We start from the raw sequence: 21,220 nt of genomic DNA, 5'->3' as shown, positions 1-21,220 counted from the left end.
ATGACACATCATCACTGGATGTCGTAAGCTGGTCTCGATATCAGTGAATGACATTTATATAAAAAAAATATTCTATGAGGTGTAGCTACTTAAGTGGTTTAATGGAGCTGCATTATAAATCCAATAATAATTGGTTAATACGCATAAAAATACTTGAGATCTAAAGAAAAACACTTCGTAAGAAAAATTTAATAGTATGTTTTATCACATCGGGCGATCAACATAATTTGTAGTCGCGCCATCCTTGGAACTGAATTCGTACGTCTTCTCTGAAATGATATGTGAAACACTAAAGCGGCATTGAAACATTAAAAATTTTTTAATCAATCTCACTGTGATTTAAACAGCAATTGTCACATGAGATGTCCCTTACAACTTTAATTTTTTTATTTTATTGGTCGTTGTTACTTCCTGAAGAAATAATCTTTAACAGACAGTAAACGATATGTGGGAGTACTAGATTCAAGCGGCTTTTTTGATTTGCAGCGCATTACAACGATATATGACAAAGTTATGAGAAACCTCGTATCTACAAAGAAAGAACTAAAGTGGTGATCAAAAGATAAGAGAACTCCAGAAATAGTGGAAATGTTAGACAGGTAATGGAGCAGACACCTGCGATATTTATAGCGTAGCGAAGTGTAATTACCGAGCAATATTGTGAAAAGATTTAGCATTGTTTCCTTATCGGGTAACATGTGTGCATGAAGCCGATTTTTCAGCTAGGGTTGACTGTCCTTAGAAGTTTTGTACATTTGATGACCGACTGTTGCAGACAATCTTTTTGACAGACGAAACCTGGTTTTATTTGAGTGACTACATTAATTTTCAAAATTTGAGAACATGGTGTACCGAAATACACATGTTTATGTTGAGACGCCCCTTCATTTTCAAAAAATTGTTGTTTGAGCTAGAACTAGTCAACGACGGATAGTAGTATCCTTTAAAGGTAATCGTGGTAATAATATTCATGTGATTAACTCGATTATTTAATGTAATCCTTTTCAAGCTAACCTAACTGCCGCTAGATATCAATAAGAAATTTGTTATAAATTAATTTAATTTTTTTTTCATTTAATAAAATTAATTAATCTTGGAATAATTTTCCTCGTAACTTCACACTTATTTTAATAAAACGGTTACTAAAAGTGTCCACTGTTTTTGACATTTATCAGTTTGGTTTAATCACCGACATACTAAATCCGTTCCAAGGATGACTCGATTACAAATTATGTTGCTTGCCCGATAGAATGTTTTATTTTACTTTTTGAAACTCTACAAATAAACATACTTTTTTTTACACAATTTTTTCTGCTTGCTTATTTTAGGAAAACCTAACGTAAATCTTAAAAAATATATTTTTCATTAAAAAGCACCAACCCTCAATCTCTTCTAATCTCTTTAAAAAAATAAAACAACCGATGCCACAAGATTTGTTTAATTCTTTAACAAAGTAAAGACATTATAAATTCCAAGATTCTTTTAAATTACTTATTAAAAAAAACGGACACAAGAGACCCAAAGATTCTTTCAAACTCTTTCTAAAACAAAACACCAGAAGTTACTAATTTTTTAAAAACTTTTAAATTATTTCAAAAAGTAAAGACACTAGACACTACAAAGTTTTTTTTAAGCGACCATTGCAAATCTAGTAGTTTTACGTCCCCAATCACGTCCTCGAAGTGTACATAAATGTCAAAATTACATTTTTGGACTCACTTGTCACTTTTTTGTACTGAGATGTCGAAAATTTACTTTTGCGTCCTTGGCCTTGTGTTTTTGACTAACATTTTTTTAAGTTAGAAAGCGAAAAGCGCCGTTAGGTATTTGAGCTCCATCTTTGCTGAATATCGTTATGAAATATAATGGTTTCAATTTTTTTCTTAAGTAGTACTTTGGTTTTTATCAAATCTGCAAGCAAAGGAAAATATTTTCGCCTAAAAACGTTATGTGTTCCTAGACCTCAAAGTTCAGATCGGCCGAAAAACTTCTTTTTTATGGCCTTAATACACAAATAACTATTAAATTTTTTAGAAGCAAAACGCAGTGCCCTTCTAGATTCTTTTAATCTTTTTCAAAAATAAAACAGTACGGGCCTTCAAGATTTTTTTTTTACATTTTTTTCATAAAGACACAAAGTATCAGCCGCCCCCAAGGTTCTTAAATTCTTAAAAAACAGACAAAAGCGACCCAAAAATGCTTTCAATTTTGCCGAAAACAAAACACTAGAGGCTACCAAAATTCTTTTAATTTTTTTACGGAAGAAAATCCAGTGACCCTCAAGGCACTTTTAATCTCTTTAAAAAATAAAAAACCACGGGCCCACAAGATTTTTTTGAGACTTTTTCATAAAAACATTATGAAACTCCAAGATTTAAAATTTTTTTTTTTTAGAAACAAAACACCATGGCCCTGATATTCGTTTAAATTGTTAAAAAAACGGATACAAGGACCTAAAGATTCTTTAAAATGCTTTCGAAATCAAACTAAAATCTACCAAGGTTCCTTTAATTTCTTTGAAAAATAAATCACTACAGGCCCCTAAATTCTTACAACAAGTAAAGATACTAGACACTAAAGGTTCCTTGAATTTTCTTAGAAATAATACGCACTGGCCCTCGAGGTTCTTTTAATTCCTTTCAAAAATAAAGCACTACCGGTCCCCAAGATTTTTTTAGACTTTTACACTAAAACTTCAAGATTCTTTTAAATTCTCAACAAACAGACACTAGCAGACCCAAAGATTCTTCCAAATTACTTCGAGTTTTTTTTTTATTTCTTTCAAAAATAAAATATTAGAGGGCTCCAAAATTATTTAAAATGTTTTAAAAAAATAAAGACACTAGAAACTCCAAGATTCTTTTATAATTTTTCAAAAACAAAAGCCACCCCTGTGCCGCAGGGGACGCGGTCCGCACAGGTACGGACAATATTAAAAATATTTAACCAACTGGAAAAAATATATTATCAACAGATGGGTCTTTTTATGTTTATATATCGAAAGAGTTCGACCATTAAGCACGTAGTTATAGATGCTGGTTGACCAGACTGAGCAGCGGTATGTCATTTACCAAAATGAGTCTTATCTTAGCAGATACTAGCCCCACCCACCCACCCTCTCTCCTCTTAGAGGCTATCTCATCTGCCAAAATCACAAAAGAGAGGGTGGGCGGGCGTTTTATTTTAATGTTAAACTAGACCTAAAATTGCAATTCTGCTGTATGTTATTCAACATTTCCCTCAGCTGTTGCTTGAATTGGCTAATCAGAGCCGAGTTTTCTATAAATGTTATACACTTATTATGGGCTGCTTTATTGTACTTTTAAACATGCCGGGTGTCTGGAAAATGGCGGATTAACTCTTCAGTACGTTATGTACGGGAGTTTCGGGAGTCCCAAAAAAATAATAAAAAAATTCTTTATGATATAAATTACGAAAAAAACATAATTTTATAAAAGTAAAATTGGCAACATTGCACGTACCTAATGCGTGAATACGATAGTGACTGAAATCCACCTCCTATTTTTTTTTAGGACAGTAACCATAACAACCAGTAGTAATTAATCGTTGTGCATTATTATTCAAGCTGTTATTTTTCACTAATAAATAAACCAAAAAAAACATTTAATAAGACATTTAAAAATTACAAACAAAAACAAAACCAATAAAAGAAAAATCCATTAAAGCATAACCAACTAAACACTAGACAAGATGTTCAAAATTCCTGCCTTATGCATATAAGTAAGCTCGTCATGCTTCCAAATTTTGATCATTTTTTGTAAAAGTTAGTCATCAGTAGGTACTTGCTAAGATAAAACAGACTTTGGCAATCACATACCTTCCAAGAAAAGAGAGCGTGGGTGGGCGGGGCTAGTAGCTGCCCAGATAAGACTAATTTTGGCAAGTGAGATACCGTCTAAGAAAAGAGAGGGTGGGTGGGCGGGACTAGTAGCTGCCAAGATAAGACTGATTTTGGCAAATGAGACACCTTCTAAGAGACGCTACTAGCCCCGCCCACCCACCCTCTCTTCTCTTAGAAGGTATGTGATTTGCCAAAGTCAGTTTTATCTTGATAGATACTAGTCCCGCCCACCCACCCTCTCTTCTCTTACAAGGTATGTGATTTGCCAAAGTCAGTTTTATCTTGGCAGATACTAGCGTTTGTGTTAAAAAAAGGAATTTCATTGAGTTTGTGTCCTTAAAACAGAGAAAGTGACTAATTAAATATTATTTACCTATCATTATAAGTGTATTTTCCACATACCATCAATTTTCGTTTTATAATGTTTGCATATTTAATAAAGCATCTTTAGTGGATAGACTAATACTTTTTGAATTTTGAGCAAAACTACCTACTTCTTGAATAAACGTTATTATGTTTGAGTCATAGACAACAACTAGTTGAGATTTTAGTCTAGATTTCAGATTGTTTTTAGTCAAGACGTATTTAATGAACAAGAAAACTGCCGAACCCACTCAAGATGTGACTAATGAGTCCGAACACCTTCGGCCCGTGTTTAAAGAATCTGAAACCACGTATTATGAACCTAGGATTAAAACATCGTTGAGTGCCGTGCATTTTTTGTTTTTTGAAATTTTGATAAAATGCTAGTACTGACTTATTGGAGAGAACATTAACATTTATTTATTTATCACCACTAAAATGTTGATAATGTTAACATGAGATACGATACTGCTTGTGATTTGACAAAAATCTTCTAGTTTTTAGCACTGTTTGTCTATTCATCCCACCAAAAGTCTGCCAAGTAAATTGGTTCCCTTGGAATTTAGATCGTGCCGTGCTTCTGTATCCGTAGTATAATATGCATCCACAGCTTAAAATAAAAATTTTAAATGGAAATTTTCTTCTTTAAAAGTATATAGAATGAAATTTTTTGAAATTTTGGCAGGATACTTAGTATTTTTTAAAAAATTATTCAATAAATTTTAATCGAAAATATGCTTTGAAGTCAGATCATTCAGGTGTCTTAGTAATATGATTTGAATTTTTACGGCTACTTACAGAAAATGTCAAAAAATTATCAATGCATGAACTGATTGTCAGTTTTCTCAGAAACAGTTTATTTTTGTAATTTCAAAAATAACCCATATAATTTTCCTAAAGTTCAGTGTTTATATTATACATATATGTATGCGAAATATAGAAAATTATATTAAAGATGAAACCGCAAAATTACATTCTTAAAAAAAAAAGTTCGTGACACAGTACCAGTTGCACATAATAAATGAAACTAAGAATAATTACATAGGCAGCAACACAAAATGATCTAAGGGATAAAATTTACAAAAATACATGGTACTCATTTACGAATAAACTTTCTAGCAACAAAACACTTTCTTTTACTTGAATATTTCTTGACGACTTCCTTAGTTACAGCTTTCTGCCTTAGTAACTTCTGCACACAAATTTCCATTTGATTAGCCTTACGTAAAAATATGTCTTTATCTCTTGAACGACCATTGACGTAATTTAAGATAGAACTAGTGTCTAAATTATATTTTGTCAGAACCAAATATAGTGATATGCAGGCCAGAATTGATGGTGCTGACGACGAAAAATCCAACATCAAAGAAAACACTTCCAGCAAAAACATAGCACTGAATCGAACTTTCTAAAAACAATGTACAAAGTTATGCGAAATTTATGCAATTAAAGAAAGACTTACTGGATTATTTTGTAATTTTTCTCGGTGTAAATAGTAGAACAAAAAAGAGGTCGGCTCCTCAAGATATGTGTTGAATTGTAATACTCTCAGAATTCGTTTTTCCATGGAAAGAATTTGTGGGCGAGTGAATTTTCCATGAGACAAAAAAACTAATGTGGGGATCTGCAAAAGTGTGTAGAAAATTATAGGCGTTATTATTGATTTGCACCTTTATGCAACGACGAACACCAAAATTCTTATTAGCAATCCATAAGCACGTAACTCCCAGTAAAGTATACTTGCTGGGATGAATATATGCGGAACATAGCACGCAGTCAAACATACGTATTCCAATGAAAAATGTAGATTCTGTTAATCCTAGAGCTCGCTGAAAAAAATAGTAAGAGTAAATAATTAACAAATTTTGCTGCTCCTACTTGCGCATAGATTAACCAGTTGATAACAATCATTCTATAGTTAACATCGGATACTCCCTTTAAAACATCCTTTCGACAGATAAAACACTGCTCCCTCTCGCGCATGTAGTTATAATTTTCCTACAAAAATCATAGAATTTGAATGAACAGGTAAAAAAAATTGCGTGTGCTACCTCAAAATAGGCATCATCATAAAGACAATCTTGGTAAATATCCTTCTCAGCTAAAATACAAAAAATAATTAGATTTGATTTTTATTTTTGTCAAGAAATGTTTGTTTCATCACTTACTACAAATTTTAGGTCTGCTTTCAAGGTTTTCAGTAAATGTTATTTTCCGTTGTGGTTTTCTGACTTCCTTGTTTTTACTACAGGAAGGAGTAATTCTTAGTACTTGCAATGGTTTGGCAATTTTTGTCTCTACCTCACAATCCTCAACATCCATACTTTCTGACAAATCTTTGAGATGATGTTTCTCACCTTCCACAAACACTTTATCTTCATTGTTAACAACTTCATCACTCTGTGAATGTTCTGTAATATTTCTTGACTCCAAGGAATATTGTGTTCTGGTTTCTACCGTCGAACGCACAGTGTTCACTTCACTTTTTTTCACACTAAGAACTTTGCAAGTTAATTTACGACCTCTAATACTTCTGGAAGCTCGATTTATTGGTTGCAGTATTTTATTGCAAACGTTTTGAAGTGGATTTTGTGGTCCTGCAGCATATTTTTCACTTAGTTCTTCGGAGGGTTCGTTCTCTTTTTCCGATGGAAAAGATTTTGGATTTTGTTTGTCCATCTTTACTTTGTTAACACTCTCTGAATCACGAATACGACACGTGGTCACTGCATTTCAGTAGTAGCGTTGACTAGTGACGGTCGAAAGATGATAACTTTTTGTACAGCTTTTTATCTGTTTCAAAAACTTGCAACTGAGGGCGTATGTTTTTCGAGATATTTAATTAATTTTTTAAACCTTTTAATATGACGTCTAGAATTTTTTATTGTAAGAAGCTATATTATTATTAACTATTTCCGCCGACTGTCAAATAAAATAAATTATTACGATTGTGCATTGCTTGACGTTACGCTACATTACTCACCATTTGTTATGCTGTGTGTCGTTTTCGGCAGACTTAAAATATTTTTCCTGTACAATATAAAAAAGGTTGCAAATCCTTATTACGTGATCAGACCTCTCAATAGTGTACAGAAAAGCGACTTACACTCAATTTCAAAAATTCTTGAATTTCACCTTACATTGAAAGCACCTAAATTTGCTCATATGCTAATGAGAACAAATAGCCTTCACTAATGCATGACCACAGAAATAAAAGCTGCACGTGCCGTCTAGTGTCTAGCCAGTGACAGTTCAGTGAAACTTTTACGGAAAAGAAAACGAAAAAACGCCAGAGTTAAGTCCTGATTCGGATTTAGATCAACGGTTTTCAGTAGCCATAGTTCACACATTCTTTGTCTAGAAACTCTAGACGCCTTTACCTAGACTTTCTCTTGAAATTTTTAAATTAAAATCCAAAAGCTACACTTAGCTGCGATGAATACCATTATTGTCTAGACGTTCTAGACGTGTGCAATGAACTTAAAACCTTAATTAGTACATTCATTTTTTTTTTAAGAGATAGTACAAGTGTCATACCAATGGTGTTTCTTTTTGTTTCAGATGGCGGGGAAGTGTGTACAAATTAGTCTGGAGGGAACTCGTAGCATATTTATTCCTATTTTATTCAATAAACTTCTTATATAGATTCGGATTAAATGAACACCAACAAAGGTAAGCTTTTTCGCTCAAATTACTGTGGTAATATCTCTTTACAAGTGGATGAACACTGACTCATAATTTTTTTATTTATTTCTTTCCAGGATATTCGAAAAAATACGAACGTATTTTAGTCAACAAAGTGAGACGATACCAATGTCATTTGTGTTAGGGTTTTATGTAACATTGGTAGTGAAGAGGTGGTGGGAACAATACAGACTGTTGCCGTGGCCTGATACTCTTGCTCTGTTTTTGAATGCGGGCATTCCAGGTGCGGTAAGTACGTATGATTCAATGTTTTTTCATTAGTTAATCAGCATCTGGATATCATTCTAATAACAAGATTATTCACACATAAATTATAATATGAGAAACTAGCTTCCACAAAACAATTAATCATATTCGTAACAAGGAAAATCCACTTTTTAAATATCTTTGAGAAATGGTTGATTTATTGCAAAATCGGGATCCCCCTATATTATTGATATTTTTACCACATTATTTCAGCTTTATTTTATTATGCACATATTTTCAATTATTATAGTTAACGGCGGAATTTTACTTGGATTTTTCAAGTTTTTTAAATTTTCACTGACTAACAAAAATGTTCCAAATTTGATTGTAATAATTAATTTGTTTAGAAAACACCCTGAAATCCATATTTTCATCTAAAAATTAGTTTGTTCATTCCCGCCAACAATTTAATGGCGTCATCTCAAAATTTTGCTATATTAATCCACCCATATTTTTTTTTGTTAACAAAATCTCTGTTTTTTAAGTCATATAATAATCTGCTAAATGAAAAAAAAATCTTCATCGTATATAATTCAAGCAATTAAACTTAACGCTGCATTAAGTTATAGACAAAATAAATAGAATTTTTGTTTTTATTTATACGACATTATTGGAGCATGCATTTTTCACGAGAGAAATTTAGTTAAGTACGATACAAGCAAAAGTTACATTTTTAATAGATTTTATTTATAATTTGCTTATTTTAACTGAAAAAATTCCTAGTTTCCACATCTACAAATTTTTCAAAATTGGAGCTATTGCTAAGACTGTTGTCGACAAGAATTCTTGGAAGTTTTTCGTTCGTAATTTATTCGTTTTGACACACATAATAAATTGTTTTTATGCAATGTTGCAACAAACGTACACAGATGAATTTTAAATAATGCTGAACATCTTCATATCATGACAGTTGCTTTATTGATGGTTTGTGCCTAGGGTTCGATTATCCTAGCTTTATTTTTAATTTCAAGGTTTAAAATAAACTTCAATTATGACATTAGCATCAAAGAGAAGTAATAGTAATGAATAAGCTTTGCTTTTGTGTTCATTTAAGCACTTAATCACTCGCCTCATCTCAAATTCTCTAGTACATTGCATATCACATTTCGCAATTTTTCCTTGATACTGATATAATAATAGAAGTACAAGGGTTAAATGTAGCGAATCATCCAAAAAACTCATTAAGTTGGAGCATAATAAGTAACTTTGAGTTCAATTTTTAGAAATATGGATCTCAGGAAATGAAACGTGCGTCTACAACTGTAAGTTTTTCAATTTGAAATTTTTAAATTTTTTCCAAAATAGATCGATCTAACGTCACCATTAATTGTTATCAAGAATTTTTGTCTACTTGATTTAGCATAACTTAACTGCTATAGTTATTGTTTTCCTTATACTTATTATGTATGATCAGTACATAATTGCCTTGATATATTATTAAGAAAAACTTAAGTTCTGCTTCTGTTGTTGGTTTTAATCTTGTGGAAACTTTGTTCAAAAACATTATATTGTAGTATTTATTAATATATTTGTAAACAGGGACGTCGTAAAGTGAGCTATAAAATTATATTTTTTGTATATAGCGCTATGCTCTTTTTCAACTTTTTTAATATTCGATATTATTAAAATGCAAAGTTTAGGCACACAACGCGATCTTTGTGGCCAGTTCGAATTTAAAATTGTCTTTCAGCATTTTTGTACATGGTAAACGCGGATGGCAAGCTTTTCAAAATTGTTGTGAATGATTAATGGCCACCCGGTATTTTATCGAATATTTCCTAACTTGGAAGTAATTTTGGGCAATCCACCGAAGTAAGAAACAATTTAATTTAATTTAATTTTGTAACTGTACTAACTTTCTGGCTAACCCAAGATTAAATAAATGTTTTTTTTTGCATTAGATTATCTTCTGGTTGAGGTTGTAAAAGTTTTATTAGCACAAAATTATTATTAGCGTCTTCATCATCATCATCTTCGTCATTATTATTGTAAATAGTATGATAAATAATAATGTGTTTTAGCCAGTGACGCACCCAGAAAAACTGCTGGGGGTCAGAAGAGCGTTGGGTATGTTAATTATGAAACTTAACTAATAAATGTTTAACATATTGGTTAAACTTTTACAGAAACACAAATCAAATCGTATATTGATCAAAATTACACTATGTTATAAACAAAATTACAACTTTGTCATTATTATCTAATTTTGTAATAGTCTAAAAATATCGCATTATTATTTTACCAGGTGCGCCACTGGTGTTAGCTACTTTTTCTAGCATTTCATTGAGTAATAAATAACAACAGAAAAAAGTCTGTTGCGAGTTTTCATTTTAGATTTGATATACTTAATTTACGACAAAGAACATGTCTTACAAGGCAACCAATAACGATTTAATTTTTTTTATTACAATCGTTCTGATTTTTTAGTTGTATGTCGCTAACTGAAAAATATTTTTATTTGTTATATAAAAGGTAACTTAACGAACATTACAGAGACCAACTAAATGTTACACTTAATGTTAATATAAACTCAAGAGTTGGTAGATTGATATCCAAATCTAGTTAATTTAGAGGCAGATTATTTTTACGTCCAGATTAATGGCAAATGCAAAATGCAAAGCGTTACAAACTAATAACATATAACGGGTGTTCACTTGAAAAAGTCATCAATTTAGAGTTGCTTTCTTGATGGAAGAAAACGTAGCGAATAACGCATGTGTTTTACTAATCCATACTGTACTTATATAATTGTCATCTCCACGGTGTCAGTTGTGAGTTGTCATCGATTAAATTTTAGGTTAATTGTAGACATACTTTTTTAATTGAACACCCGATATCTGTGATCAGAATGCTTTCGAATATATGAGTATGATACATACTTTTGTCGTATTAATAGACAATAGTTAGCCATCTTTACTTTAACTTTGAACCATATACTATCATTTAATTTCGATGTCAAACGGTGGAACAAAACTGTCATTGGTGAAACAGAATCTTAATCACCATATAAATAACATCATCGTGATCTGATGTTTAATTTTTACTTCTCGAGAATAAACCAAGGAAATATTGCAATAGCGTCCATCCGGCGAATGGCTACTTTCATGTTTGATACCTGAATCAATAAACAATGAAACAATAGGTCTCCCGTTTCCGTCTGTATCTCGGTCGTCTGTCGTCTGCGACCTGTAGTCTATCTTTGTGTCGTAACTGATACAGTTTTTCAACAAAAACAATTTTAGTGTATACCCGGTGTCTGTAAAATGGCGGATTAACTCTTCAGTACGTTATCTACGGGGGTTTTGGGAGTAAAACAAGATGTTATTTTTCATTAATAAATAAACAAAAAAAAAACATTAATAAGACGTTTATAAATTACAAACAAAAACAAAACCAACAAAAGAAAAATCCATTAAAGCATAACCAACTAAACACTAGAGAAGATATTCAAAATTCCTGCCTTGTGCATGTAAGTAAGCTGGTAATATTTCTAAATTTTGATAATTTTTTATAAAAAGTTAGTCATCAGCACTTGCTAAGATAAAACTGATTTAGGCAAATGACATACCCTCTAAGAAAAGAGAGGGTGGGTGGGCGGGGCTAGTATCTGCTAAGATAAGACTGATTTTGGCAAATAAGATATCCTCTAAGAAAAGAGAGGGCGGGTGGGCGGGGCTAGTACCTGCTAAGATTAAACTGATTTTGGCAAATGACATACTTTCTAAGACAAGAGAGGGTGGGTGGGCGGTGCTAGTTCCTACAAAGATAAGACTGATTTTGGCAAATGAAATCCCCCTAAGAAAATAGAGGGCGGGTGGACGGGGTTGGTTCCTGCTAAAATAAGAGTGATTTTGGTAAATAAGATATCCTCTAAGAAAAGAGAGGCCGGGTGGGCGGGGCTAGTACCTGCTAAGTTTAAATTGATTTTGGCAAATGACATACCTTCTAAAAAAAGAGAGGGTGGGTGGGCGGGGCTAGTAACTGCTAAGATTAAACTGATTTTGGCAAATGACATACCTTCTAAGAAAAGAGAGGGTGGGTGGGCGGGGCTAGTAACTGCTAAGATAAGACTGGTTTTGGCAAATAAGATATCCTCTAAGAAAAGAGAGGGCGGGTGGGCGGGGCTAGTACCTGCCAAGTTTAAATTGATTTTGGCAAATGACATACCTTCTAAGAAAAGAGAGGGTGAGTAGGCGGGGCTAGTAACTGCTAAGATAAGACTGATTTCAGCAAATGAGATACCCTCTAAGAACAGAGAGGGCGGGTGGGTGGGGCTAGTAGCTTCTAAGATAAGACTGATTTTAGCAAATGACGTATCCTCTAAGAAATTTAATGAAATAATTTTAAGGAAAGACACTAGAGTCTCTAAAGCACTTTCAAATTCTTTCCAAACAGGAATACCTAGAACTTCAAGATTGTTTTAAATTTTTCAAAAAAAAAAGGAACAAGTACTCTCTACCTGGCATTTAAGATCGTATGTCCAGTGTTAGTTTTTAAGTAATAATTTCTAACACAAATTTATAGTTTAATTTTAAAGATTTCTGAATAATGTAAAGCAAGGATTTGAAGAAAATATTTGGCAATGCTACTTAGTTTTCCGTTTTCATTTGTCCTTTGGGCTTTGTTTTTATTTTAGATAGAGAGATAATTTTCGAAATTACCTGACCGATTATTTTGAAATTTTATTTATATTTTATGGAAACAAATTTATCTATAGGCCTGCAAAAAATGTATTATGTAACTCTAAAATATCCTTAAGTAATTGTCATAACAAATATCTCCTTACGTGTCACTTAACAATGCAGCTCTATTTGTAATTTTACTCATAGTGATTGTGCAGTTTAGTACATACATTATAAGTATATTTTTCGAAATTTTAGAAGAATATTAACACTGATTTAGTGATTACTAATTATATAGTTCATATATTTATCCTCCCTATCAGGTTTCTAACGTCATTAAAAAAGATATTGTTGGAGTTGAATTAACAACTAACAGTTTTTTAAAATCGCGTATACTGGATTATTCTGATGGACATTTTAATAAAATTGCTTACGCTTTGGAAGTAAAAATATAATTGCTGCATTTTTCAGAGATTCTTGTAGAGCTTGCTTTTTTGAAATCATTAATTAATGTATCGTCGTTTAATCACCCACACTCCGCCACTACCTTCGGTTGCGAAACACGATAGAGTAATAGCAGTGTTGCACACTGAAACTGTTGGGGAAATTAATAAATTTCTTCAATTAGGATAACACGAATTTTTGGAAAATCGGTCGAACGGCCAAATAATTGCTCCAAAAATATGAAATGCAAACTCAAGACTATACCTATGTTTGTAGTGAGTTTTTCCACTGGAAAATGTTCCGAGAAACACTTCAGCACAAATTTATTACTACTGTTTACAAAAAAAAATTGGAAATGCCGCCAGGGATCGAGCCCCGGATTTTTATCTGCAAAACAGAACACCCCGCCACAGGTCTGTGACTATAAGAAGGTTTAAACAAAAAAGAAAGAAAGAATAAAGTACAGGAGTTCATAATTTCATAAAATTGAAATGGTGTGTACTAAACAAAACTTTAAGGTGAAGTCATTACAGTGTGAGTGGGGATGATCGGACAAAATTTAGCTAGGGTTTTATCATCTAGACAATATTACTGACATTAACATACATATAAAATTTACAGACGGTAATGAGGACCCATTTTTTAGTAAGCTAAGGGTCATGGAACGTCGATAAAACATAGTGTACCCAGTCCTCGGATGGACTCTATTACAGTACTTCTTTTCCTTACGCTCGGAAAGTAAACTTGGTTAAAGAACCGAATTATTTTATTTATTTTTCGAGCAATGGTTTGGCTAATGACCTGATAATAGGATAACCTTATGATCAAAGCAACATATTACCAAGAGGTCGATGACGTCATTTCAAAAAATTGTTGAATCAACTTTATTATAAAATACAACCCAATGTGCAACGGCATTCGTTGTGCTTCAACCGCAAGGTCACTTCTGTGTAAATTACTACACAAATTTTTAATCATTATCTGGTACACCTGTCACCAAAATTTTAATGTACAATTCCTGAAATTTTTAATCATTTCTGTCTGGTCACAAAATGACTAGAAATTCCAGCAATTCGATTATTGTTTGAAACACCACAATGATGAGTGGGAAAATTGGTCAAGCAAATTCGTCGACGATTAATAATGACGTTAAATGTTGTCGCTTGATACTGTCATAAAAGGTGATCTTTTAACTGAATTTATTTTATAATTAATCATTTCCTAGGATCCATCTAAAATTAGTATTATATTTATTTCGAAAAGGCGGCAAACCTAAAAACCCAGTTTGATCTGATAGTCATTTATGGACTGCGCAAACTATATTCAACAACTTCAAAATTTATTTGAAATAGATATTGATTTTGTTGTTGTGCTTATAAAAACCAAAGGATTTTTTTGTGACATCTTAGTATATATAGTTTTACGATAAAGCGATTATATAGATAGTGCGTGTTGTTTGTTTATATTATTTAAGAAAGTTGTAAGAGTTGTTTAAAAATAAAGCACATTTTTAATATAATAAATGATAATTGCGAAATTATACACAAGTGGTGACACATACAATAAATTATCAGAGTTTAATAATGAAGATACAACATGCAGTGTTTTCCATTTCTCGCAACACCATCAAATGCTTTAACAATGAATCAAACTCTGATAACAATAAATTAAATTTGCACTCACGGAGCGTTAATACAATAATAGTTACACTCCCATTTTTCAGAAACAATAACCTTACATGAGGCTATTGCACTGATCATGTCTATAGTTACATCACTGAATCATATAAACCACGATCGTGACAGATTTATTTATTGGCATTTTCTACACAACACTCACTATACTGCCTTGCTTAAGCAAATTTCTTTGTTCGTTGTTGCAGGATGAAAGACAAAGACTGATGAGAAGAAACGTAGTTAGGTATGCAGTTTTAGCTTACGTAATCACTCTCCAAAGGGTTTCGTTGAGGGTGAGGAAGAGGTTTCCAACGTGGCAGCATGTTGTGGATTCTGGTAAGATTTTTAAATGTGTTTTTAGAACAGTCAAAACTATTACGTGGTTCGCTGAAAAGTTGAAAACCGCTAAATATAAGTTACGAAGTGTAGGGAAGTCACGTCGGTATTAACACATAAGTGTCCGAACAATTTCAGTCACGTTTCTTGACCCTCTTTGGCTGCGTGATGACCTCTGGATTTGCATAAGTATATTTTATTAAAAACTAGGTCGGTCATTAGTTTGTGCCATTTATACAGTATCATTCGCAAATTAAAAATGCGTTTGCGTTGAATAAATTAGTAAATGCATTTTAAAATTATTTCATTGATTTTTGTTGAGAAACATTAATATTGACAGAACTTTAATGAGTTGTTTACCAATATCGAATTAGTCCCCATTTTCTAAAAAAAAAAGATGTTCGTAAATATATGAATGAGGCATGTGGAGCAAGTATTGTGTAGTACGTTTGTATAAGGTATGTTTACAACGAACTCTGCTGAATAAGAATCGTCAACGTTGACATAATATTAATTAGAAGGATGAAAACTGTTGACAAGGCACTAAATGGAACAGCTACTACAGAGCAACAACCTAGTTATGAGAAAATCGAAATTTTTAGTCCTGAGGATGTTTTATAAAATTGCTGGAAGTTTGAAGTTTGGTAATGAAAAGTTGGGTGAGAAAGTTATTGGCAATCAAACAGGATGTTCCCATTTCATCACAGAACATTGAACAGCTTCCTTTCCATTCAAACCATAAAAAACAATAACGAATATCCGGTGCACACATCATTATTTTATAGTGTTGACAGGACTTAATGTACGTCTATTTGTGCTTCGAATCATCTAACTTTTCGTGTAGTTATTTTTGGTTGTTAGCGAGGTGAAGAATATATTATACACGACTACATATTTTAAGTTCCGATACAAAGACTTATCAACATCGCAGAATAAAAAGGTACAATGATGCAGGAACAAGATAATTATGAAATTGTACATCAATTAATGTCAAGATCTAAGATATATTTTCAGTTGGATATAATTGTTGTTTCTGTTTTACGTCAATTAATGTGGGTATCTATTCCAAAACTATTATAATTATGGAAAAAAACTCCACACGTGTAAACAAGAAACCTGTTATACTTTATGTTTTAATTGTGGTGTAATACCATAGACACGAACTCTGCCCATGACCACTCCGTCATGGATAAAATTGACTAAATCGTTGGTTATAAACTGTGCAATAAACCAAAATAACTACAACTAAAATTTTTATAAAGTCACACGTATCGGACTAGCAACATAATTTTAAACCGAGTCGCCTTTGGAAATAATTTAGCATGTTGGTGGTTATATAAATGTCAAAAAATGACAAATGTAAAAGTTAAAATAGAGACACATTTTATGAAGATTTTTAATAAAATAAGCGTGAAGTTACATGGAAAATTGGTTCTAAGTCAATTAATCTTGTTGTAAGCTTAAAAAAGCTCGTTATTTAATTCCGACAGTTACATGCCTCAACATATCTGGATTATTGTTTATCTCTATATTGTTATTTCGTCTGTTATTCTCAACCTTAATTCTTCCCAATTTTTGACAGGCGTTCAATGTTCGAATGCGCTGTAGTACCGTCTTGTTGAAACTAATCGACTTCCATTTCATCTCATTTCATGAAGTATGGTATAAAATTTGCCAAAAAACATTTATACTCCTAGTACTTTTTGAAGTTTTTTTATTTTTCGACGTGCCACTTCCATCCATACTCCCACAGTGACAGTGAAAATGCAGTTAATTTGATTATTTTCAAAAACCAATCTGCAAAATAAGTAAAATCTGTTTGTTAAAATACAACTTCTTTTAACCTTTGTTATAACAAACGCGTTAAAAAGTGTATATTTGTGAACGGTCCAGATCATGTTTCTGCAGTGTTTACGTTACTAGAGAACTTGTTTTTAGGTCACTTGTTTAATCCAAAACGAAGTTGTTTATTAAAAAGTTGTAGCATTTAATTCAGATATCAAAAACGGTACTTTACATGTCAGAAAACATAGTTGTTATTACTACCGAGTAGCTATTAGTTTTATGTTTTTTTTGTCAGGTTGCAACATATTGAAAATTTTATGATGTAAAATTGAAATTTTGGGCACCAATTGAGTGACTGCGATCTTCTCGTTGGTTTTTTAGACGGGTCAAAATTGACAACTGTGAACTGACATGCTATTATTGTTGTCAATAATTCAAAATTTACAATCCAAAAATTTAATGGTCACCCGGTATTTACAAGCGAATGTTCAGGTTTACAGAATCCATGTTTCTCAAGGGTACTGTAGAGCCACATACCAGTCCATTTATGTTTGCTTTAATGATTCAAAAGAATAAATACCAATTAAACTACCGGCTGTATGTTTGAAAAATACCATCTATTTAAAGTTAGTACAATACAGTACAATAATATGAGTATTTTTTCTCGTAGGATACTTGTGAGATGTAAAAGATGTAGATTAGTTTTATAACAAAATGTAAATGTATGGGTTTTTCCATTTCTAAAATAATCAATTCTAAAAATTGAACTTTATAAGAACTACCAAATTATATTTCGGAGAATACATTTTTATTTATAGGATGTAAGGAATTATATACCGGGTGGTGATGGCTTCTTTATACACAAATTTATTATGATGTATTAAAAACCAATCACGACCCGGTTTAATGATTATTATTAGAATGATGATTTGTTTCCGTCTGTTTGCCATTTTGGGACCAGATTCAAATAAAACTGTCTTATTAAGGAGTAGCCAATGTAAATAGCTGATTTTTTTAATTATGACTGACATCTGCACTGTTGTGAGGTGTTATACGTCATGTTATACGTAATTGCCACTGTATTGACACCCATGTTAGTTTTAGTTGGCATGATTGACAGTACGTGATAATTGCACCAAGATGACAAACCACTAAAAACTGAAACACTGATAATAATAATTGCCATTAAATTCAAAAATACACATAAAGTTACAACAATAAGATTTATTGTTTTGACGGGTAAACCATAACAAAATACAAAACAGTGATCTAAAAGAATCAGTGTCAGTTAAACTGAAAATGATCCTTTGATTTTTAGGTATTTGTTATTAAAAAACAAATGTATTTTTCTCTCAAGACAAATTGAAACAGTTTGAACATTTCACAGAAATTAAAGATAACCAAAGTTGTTTTCTCTAGTTTTTATAACTACAAAGAGTATTCAGGGAAACCAGAGCTGAGTTTTGTCGACATTAGATTAATTGTTTAAAATAAAACAGTTCTTTTTTGTGTTGTTTTCATTTAAAAACGCTGATTACTAAAATGAATTCAATTTTTCATCACTCCAATCCCACAATCACCCATGAAATTTCAAATCGTCAGCATAAAAGACAGATTTTGTAATGAGAAATGATGAGAAATCAGAAACAAATATTAGAAATAACATGGGAGTCAAGGCAGATCCCTGTGGAACCCCGCTTCCAGCTACTTTGATTAAGAATATCGTATTCCCTCCTTTCAAGTTGAAAGATGTGTTAATAAGGTAGCTTGAAAGTCACGAGATACAGACTGCCTTTGATCCCAAAAAGTTTGAGTATCATGACAGAGCCCTGTCATTAATGCTGTTAGAAAAAGTTCAGCAATTTATATAATTAGGTTGTTGTTCCCAACCAATAGACGCTAGCTCTTGATTAAGACTGGAGCAATTAACTCTCTCAGCTTGAGAAGTGTGTTGAATTTTTGAATGACTTGAATGGAAGTGCTGATCACAACATAACCAGAATTACCACTTGGAGATTGTTCTACATTGAAGTTACTTAAGACCGAACAAAACTTCTAGATTTGGAACTAGCTGGAACAGCGTCGTAAATCTGATCAATGTCTGAGTAGTTAAAGTTGCCATAAATGACTAAACTGAGATTGTTATGACTTATTTTAAGAAGTTTCTTTCAAACTGTAGTGAGATCTGTGGACACGAGCTAAACAGAACTGGATACGACTACTGTAGACGAAAATATGAGGTCGTCTGAGAACTTGTTTGATCCACAGACCGCAGTGCACTCAGGCCAATGTCGACTCTAAGCGTTCACAATTTTTGCGAGAAATGGTTATTATTTAGATGCTTTTATTTACAAACATAATATCACATCTCATATGTTTCACTTGTTTTTTTTTTTTTAATTGTGTTTGATACTAACAAAATGTAATATTAGCAATACTAGTGGAACCGTAAACATGCAATAGATTTTTTTTGGGAACATGCACTTATTTTTATGTTTTAGAAGCATTGTGTTCTATTTTGTATTAATTTTTACATATTTTTGGTCACAATTTTGGTAGTTATTCATTTTCCATACTTTTGATTTTTTGATTTGTCGATTTTTCGATTTTTTACTTTTCGGCTTTTCGATTTTTCGATTTTCCAATTTTTTTAATTTTCGAATTTTTATTTTTTCAGATTTTTGATGTTTGAAATTCTCCATTTTTCAATTTTACGATATTTTAATTTATCAATGTTTTAAATTTTAAATTTTTCGATTTTTCAGTTCTCCAATATTTTTTAATTTTTCAAATTTTGACGTTTCTGAATTTTCAGTTTTCCGATTTCTCAATTAATCATTTTTTTTTTATTTTCCTATTTCTCGACTTCCCAAAGTTTCGATTTTATAAGTTAATGATTTTTCCACTTTGCTTTTTTGACTTTTCGATTTCTTAATTTTTCAATTTTTGACTATTTCGTTCAATTTTATGAATTTCAGTTTTGGGTTTATCTAGTATTTCGACTTCGATTTCCTGAGTTTTGGATTTTTCGATTTCTCAAGTTTCTACTTTTTGAATTTTCAATTTTTCGTTTTTAAAACTTTGTATTTTTCAATTTTTCGACTGATTTATATTTCAATTTCTCAATTTTTCAACTTTTCGATATTTTAACTTTTCAATTTTTAAACCTTTAGGTTTTTTGATTTCTTGAGTGTTCAGTTCTTCTATATTTCAATTTTTCAATTTTCGGAATTTTTAAATTTTCGATTTTCCAATTTATTTTTTAATTTTTCGATGTTCCAATTTTTCCATGTTCATAAATCGAGATCTCAAAAAATTGAATAACCGAAAATTAAAAAATTGAATAATTAAAATATCGAAAAGTCGAAAAATTGAGAAATCGTAATATAAAACAGTCGAAAATCTAAAGTTTAAAAAACAGGAAACTGAAAATGCAAAAAATAAAAAATCGAAAAAACCGAAAGTCGAAAAATCGGAAAGCGAAGAATCGAAATATGTACTGAGAAACTCCAAAACTGAAAGAGATATCCAAAAATTGAGAAATGAATAAACTCGAAAATATAGAAATCGAAAAACCAATAAAGCAAAGTTGAAAAATCGAAACTTTTTTTTATAGATTTGGTCGCATCGACAAAAAATGGGAAAACCAAAAATTTTAAATATTGAACAATTAAAATACCATAAACTTAAAAAATCGAGAAATCCAAACATCAGAAAAACAAAAAATAAAATCCAGAAATCAAAACCACCGAATTTAAAAAATTGAAACATTGAAAAATCGGATAACCGAAAATCTTAATATCGAGAAACTGGAAAATCGAAAATTGAAAAGCCCAAAAGTAAGAGAATCGAAAAACCGAGAAATCCACTGAAACACCGAAAAATTAAAAAAACTGAGACATCGAGAAATCGAAAAATTAGAGGATTCAAAAATTGAGGAGTCAAAAGCCGAGAAGAAAAGTTACAAATTTAAAAATTGATGAATCGAGAAATTGAACAATCAAAACATAGAAACATCTGAATTCGGTAAATCGAGAAGTCAAATAACTGAAAAATCGGCAATTTAAAAATTCGGAAAAGTGAAAAATTGAAATAAAGAAGAACTGAAAACTCGAGAAATCTAAAAACTTGGAATGTTAAAAACTGAAAAATCAAAACATCGAAAAATTGAATATAAAGTT

General features: G+C 31.6%; 1 protein-coding gene across 3 annotated transcripts in view; it reads left to right on the top strand.

Annotated features, from left to right (window-relative positions):
* LOC135128025 (bestrophin-1) overlaps positions 1–21,220 on the top strand; it is a 54,681-nt gene that overhangs the window by 19,394 nt on the left and 14,067 nt on the right. Inside the window, exons 2-5 of one of the 3 annotated variants that reach the window (XM_064054815.1) lie at positions 7,787–7,897; positions 7,987–8,158; positions 9,400–9,438; positions 15,125–15,254. In XM_064054815.1, the coding sequence (XP_063910885.1) occupies positions 7,787–7,897; positions 7,987–8,158; positions 9,400–9,438; positions 15,125–15,254 (452 nt within the window). Of the gene's footprint in view, positions 1–7,786; positions 7,898–7,986; positions 8,163–9,399; positions 9,439–15,124; positions 15,255–21,220 lie in introns of those variants that run through there. The other 2 variants (XM_064054816.1, XM_064054817.1) reach the window with 2 other exon arrangements.

Source organism: Zophobas morio, unplaced genomic scaffold, assembly GCF_036711695.1.
Source record: "Zophobas morio isolate AGI-343-1 ecotype UQ-CSIRO unplaced genomic scaffold, CSIRO_AGI_Zmor_V1 ptg000012l, whole genome shotgun sequence".
Classification (NCBI taxonomy): Eukaryota; Metazoa; Arthropoda; class Insecta; order Coleoptera; family Tenebrionidae; genus Zophobas; species Zophobas morio.
The sequence above is the reverse complement of the archived record's forward strand: the minus strand, read 5'-3'. Positions and strand labels throughout refer to the sequence as shown.